Consider the following 6000-nt stretch of genomic DNA (forward strand, 5'->3'; position numbering starts at 1 on the left):
CCCTTTCGCTGGCACAGACGCATGTACTACATCCGCGGCCGCAGGGGCTGTAAACAGGCTTCTCGCTGAGTGTTTTTACACTCCTCAAGCCGACTGTCAGATTGCAGCCACCCGATCACTTTTAATCTACACCCCCACAGGTGCTACTGCCCCCCGCTCTAATGCCTCATCCCCTTCGCCACCATGTATTCTGGGCTCCCTCCTGCGTGCCCAGGACAAGCATGGCGAGTGTCGACAGACAGGGCTGAGAATTAATTGAGGTATGTCTCTCCTCTCCACCTCTAGGTTCTTGCATCCCTTGCACCCCTAATGGCTGTTTTAAGCGATGAAGAACCTGGTGGCAGAGAGGAGAGACATACCTCAATTATGCCCCATTAAAGGAGAACTATGAGGGGGGGGGGGGGGAGCCAGCTGTCAGTCATGCAGCTGGGCGGATCCCGGCACAATTGCCGGGATCCGCTTCAGCTGCGGCGTCTCCGTAGCTCGCGGTACACTGAGCTTAGGGTGACGGGAGGATGCTAGTTTGTGTCCTCCCGTTACCCTAAGGAGAACTATAGGGAAAAGACTTAACCCCATAGTTCTCCTTTAATGGCTGTTTTAAGGAGAACCTAGAGGAGAGACATACCTCAATTATGTCCCATTCATTTTCCCAAAGTTTTTGTGTCAGAGGGGTGGAATTTTAGGCTTTTTTTTTTTTTTCGGTGCGTATTGATTTTTATTTTATGTGGCTAGGGCTAGCTGCACCATTGCTGCGAGGTAACTATTGTGCGCCAAAACGTTCGCCCTCCTATCACCAGAATATAAATAAGATCCAGGCATTCCAATTACCTCCGATAATAGTAGTAGAATGACAGGCAGGCCGAATATAAGAAGTGTTTTTTTTTTTTTTTTAAACCTTTTAAGACGATGAAGTATAGAGCTGAGAAAAAAGGAGCTCACGTTGTGTACCATCGAACTGTCGTGCCACTGGCCAATCCAAACTATTCCTGCTTCTGCGGTAATTGTTTCAACACCCCAGAATTCTATTTGTGTTTCCAACTGCCAGGCCACACTTTGAACAAAATTCTCCCATATCCCTGTAGAATGCCCCGGGACCCCCTTATCTGTAGCCCCTTGCTCTCTTACCTGTAGTGTGACGGAGGAAGCTCCTGGATGACATTTTGGATCCGCGATAACTGTTCTCCTTCCAACGGGCATGATACCGCGTCCTGGAGAGACAAATGAGATACAATTGCAATTACTGAATTCCGGACGCATAGTATTCAAGGTTTGTTTGCTTTACTCGCGCCAAGTAGTCAAATACACCAATCAGTAATCAGATGACCGGAACAGATGTAACCAATCAGGGCATGACCAAAAGACCAGATCATTACCCAATCAGGGCATTCAAAATTTTTCATAGATTCTACTGGGACAAAACTTGTAGCCATTAAGGGAAATGAAGCTTTCACTGGAATAAAATAACCTGTCGCCATTCAGATCATAAGGACTACACCAAAAGTCTTTTATTTCATTAATACAAAACCTCCATTACAAGAGTTCCCCTGTTCAAAAGCAAAAAGCCAAACAGCTGAATGAACACATACTGTATATAGGAAATGCTTTTGCCAAATTTCTGCAAAGTAATCCATCTATAGACACCACCTCTGCTGTACTTTATGACTACATAGTCCAAAGAAGGCGCCAATAACTGTATCTCTGCAGCTTTGGTGTCACTACCCCATCCCCTTTGTCTTTGGGCTACAATAGTGACACCCAACCTGGACATCTAAGCACCTTCTCTTGAACCTAGCCAGTAGACATGTAAGCTGCAGAAAAATTCGGTTTGGATATTTCGTTATTTCGGGATTCGGGTCTGAAATTCAATTTCCGTTAGTTTCAGATAAATTTACAAACGAATATTTGTTACGACTACCACATAAAACCATATACAGATATTAATACTAAAGCTGAATCTCCTAGACCCGAATGGCATTCGGGATCCGAATTTCCAAATTGCATTGGGGAGCTCCTGAATGCCATTCGGGTCTGGGAGCCTCAGCTTTAGTAATATATAGTATGTATATGGCTCCCAGACCCTAATGGCCATCTGGCCAATCTCCTAGACCCGAATGGCATTCGGTATCCGAATTTCCGAATTGCATTCCAGAGCTCCTGAATGCCATTCGGGTCTGGGAGCCATATACATATATTACTAAAGCTGAGGCTCCCAGACCCGAATGGCACTCAGGAGCTCCCAAACGCCATTCGGAAATTCGTATCCTGAATGCCATTCAGGTCTGGGAGCCTCAGCTTTAGTATTGTATATACTGTATATGGTTGCCATGTTGCCGTAACGAAAACTCGTGTTCAGACCCATTCGGATGCATTAAACCGAAAAACACATCTGATTGACCAGAAGAGTCACAGTCACATTCAGTTTAGTTTTCGAATGAAATTCAGACGGGATCCGAAATTCAGAAACGGAAATTCGGATTCGCACACATTCAGATGCATTGGGATTCAGAGATTCGGATGTGTTTGAATGTCCGAGTTTCGGAAAATGTTCGGAACAAAACAAATCTCACATGTCTACTAGTCAGCTTGCAAAGCAGGCACTCATTGAAGACTGATTTTAAGTTACATATTATTATTATTATACAGGATTTATATCGCGCCAACAGTTTGCGCAGCGCTTTACAATATAAGGAAGACATGACAATCACAATACAATTCAAGACAAGATGGTAAGGAGGGCCCTGCCCCTGAGGGCTTACAATCTAAAAAGGGAGGGGGAAGTGATACATGAGGAGGTAGCTGTGTGGGGATGAATTGTTTCAGAGATTTATATGTTAGTGGTTAGGTTGGATAAGCTTCCCTGAAGAGATGAGTCTTAAGGGAACGCCTAAAGGTAGACACAGTAGGAGATAGGCGGACAGGTTGGGGGAATGAGTTCCACAGAACGGGGAAGACTCTGGTGAAGTCCTGGAGGCGAGCATGGGAGGAGTTGACGAGGGAGCTAGAGAGCAGGAGGTCTTGGGAGGAGCGGAGGGACCGTTTAGGGTGATACTTGGAGACAAGGTTTGAGATATAGCCGGGGGCAGAGTTGTGGATGGCTTTGTAGGTCGCTGTTAATATTTTGAATTTTACCCTTTGGGTAATTGGAAGCCAGTGCAGGGATAGGCAGAGGGGGGATGCAGACACTGAGCGGTTGGTTAGGTGGATAAGTCTGGCAGCAGCATTTATGATAGACTGAAGGGGGGAGGAGCCTGTGTAGAGGTAAGCCAATGAGGAGGGAGTTACAGTAGTCGAGACGAGAGATAACAAGGGAGTGGATAAGCAGCTTTGTGGTTTCATTGGTGATGGGCAAGGGGCGTATTTTGGAGATGATTGGGATTCAGAGATTCGGATGTGTCCGAATGTCCGAATTTCGGAAAATGTTTATTCGGAATAAAACGAATCGCACATGTCTACAAGTCAGCTTGCATCTACGTGGCATCTCCGTGTGAGTTTTGCAAACTAGAGGAAAAGAAATGATTCCACAACTTCTGCAGGTGAATTAAAAGCTGTTTTGATATATTTAACATTTATTCGGGTTAACTAGAGTGTTAATAGTCTCATTATGAGCTCATAAATCATACGCCAGCAGAAACCATTAAGGGTACAAATTTATCTTCGGCCGGTTTGATTGTGATAATATTCCATCATAGGCAGACAAGAAAAAAAAAAACATAATTTAGGAGGGAGCGGGAGACACGTTGTACCAGCAATACTAATCAGAATATTCTGGCTGAACATAAACTTGTGATAAACCGCTTGCTTTATTACTGATAAAACTTTTGGCCCAGAGCTCACATTTGCCGAACACTTGCCAACAATCCTGGATAACTTCCCAAAAGAATAAAAAGCCCCACCCTGATTGGCAAAGTTCCTGATATTATGTGCTTCACTGTTCTTTTTGCATTTCTCAATGCCTGTCCATCTATGGCAGGGGTCAGCAACCTGCGGCTCCGGAGCCGCATGTGGCTCTTTCATCCCTCTGCTGCCGCTCCCTGTCCAGGGGCGGAACTACAACAGGGAAGCAAAACAAATGACAAACGCACTCAACAATTTGTCACCAGCTATACAGTAAGGTGCACACGAAATGGGCTTTGAACAGTAAACAGTAGAAAGGTATCATGGCACACTCACAAGCCAGCATGTAAAAAAACTTGTCTCACCACTAAAGGTTAATAACAGAGGTTTGGAGACTCTCATAGTTTAGAGTTAGGAGCGCACTATAAGAGGTGCCTTGGCGCGGCTGTGCGGCTTTCACAATTTCTGCAGAAGACGTGTATCCAAACCTCTGTTATTAACCTTAGTGGTGAGACAAGTTTTTTTACATGCTGACTTGTGAGTGTGCCATGATACCTTTCTACTGGGAACTACAACAGGGGCCTCGAGGACTGAGGCTGTGGGGGGGCCCAGTGAGGTCCGGTCCTGGGCCACCCCCTAGTGGAATATGCAGCAGTGCAGGGTCCCGGGGAACCGCACTGCCGACGGGCTTCTCAGCAAGGGGGCGGGTCCTGTAACTCACCTCCTTTCCCGGCTGCGTCCCTAGTAACAGGCGGCGGGAGAGGAGAAGTGTGTGTATGGCCGGTATCCATGTGAGGGGTCTAGGCAACCTGGGGGGCCTCTTACATGAGTATCAGCTGTACCAGGGGTGGCATGGCAGAGGTGACAGGGGAGGGGGTGGAGGAGGTCAGGCCACAGCAGCAGCAGGTAAAAGGAGTTGGGAGGAGGTACAGGAAAGGGGACCCCGGCTTACCGCAGCTTGGCACTGCAAGCTACCATTCAGTTTGTGGTCTACAATGACCCCCAAATCTTTTTCTATTTCTGACTTCCCTAGCGGCATACCCATAATTATATAACCCATTTGTTTATTTTTATGTCCAAAGTGCATTACTTTGCATTTATCGACATTAAACCTCATCTGCCACATTAATGCCCCTCCCCCTATTTTATCCAGGTCTTCCTGTAATGTTATATTGTCATGATCCGTTTCTAGTACCCTCCCTATTTTTGTATCGTCTGCAAACACGGAAACATGGCTATTTATTCCCTCCCCGATGTCATTAATTAATAGGTTGAACAGTATCGGACCCAGCACAGATCCTTGAGGAACACCGCTCATTACACTAGCCCAGCCCGAAAAGGTGCCATTTACAGATACCCTCTGGACACGTTCCCGTAGCCAGTTCTCTATCCACGTACACACCACCTCATCTATGCCCATAGCCCTCAGCTTGTGAAGTAAGCGCTTGTGTGGTACCGTATCAAATGCCTTTGAGAAATCCAGGTATACCACATCTACCGGCTTCCCTCCATCCATATCTCTGCTTACCCCCTCATAAAAAGTTAGCAAGTTAGTCAGGCAGATCTATGGGGTCTATTTATAAACTATTTCCCTGCAAAATATTTGTGAACATTGGTTTTGCGTGAATAATTAAAAAAACGAATGTTCCGAATATATTTTCTTTTCAGGATGAATGTTTTGTGGTGTAATACTGCATTATGGCCATTAGATGGAGCTGAGGAGCATAGGAAATAAATACTTATATCCTGGATGGGAGCCCCAATCGAGGCCTCTGTCCTCTGTATTTGGACAGGTGGGGGTAGAGCTGCTATGTCTGTGAGCAATTGTCTATGATACCCAGCCGTTTAGCAAACTAAATGTCATTCACTTAAGGTCTACATCCCCATTAAAGCACTTGGAATTCTTCTCATTGTACCATTTTCCATTTGTTGTTGTGACATCAGGGCAGCATATTGACTTAAAGGAGAACTCTGGGAATGTCCAAAATAAACCTTTGCAGTGGGGCCACCCCGGCCCTACAAGGGTTAAGTGCTCTTTTTTGCCTAGGGTCTAAAATAAAAAAGATACACTTAACCGATCCCTGGTCCTGCTTGGCTGCTAGACCAATAGTGGAGGTGTTAGGACCCATGATGTCATCACATCCATACACTTGCATTGGCTGTGAT

General features: G+C 45.7%; 1 protein-coding gene across 1 annotated transcript in view; it reads right to left on the reverse strand.

The window, feature by feature from the left end:
- The window catches only part of ARHGAP31 (Rho GTPase activating protein 31), a 75038-nt gene that overhangs the window by 37161 nt on the left and 31877 nt on the right, over positions 1 to 6000 (reverse strand). The window contains exon 3 of the mRNA XM_018570280.1: positions 1126 to 1208. Within this exon, the coding sequence (XP_018425782.1) occupies positions 1126 to 1208 (83 nt within the window). The remainder of the gene's footprint in view (positions 1 to 1125; positions 1209 to 6000) is intronic.

Source organism: Nanorana parkeri, unplaced genomic scaffold, assembly GCF_000935625.1.
Source record: "Nanorana parkeri isolate BGI_ZX_2015 unplaced genomic scaffold, ASM93562v1 scaffold1495, whole genome shotgun sequence".
Lineage (NCBI taxonomy): Eukaryota > Metazoa > Chordata > Amphibia > Anura > Dicroglossidae > Nanorana > Nanorana parkeri.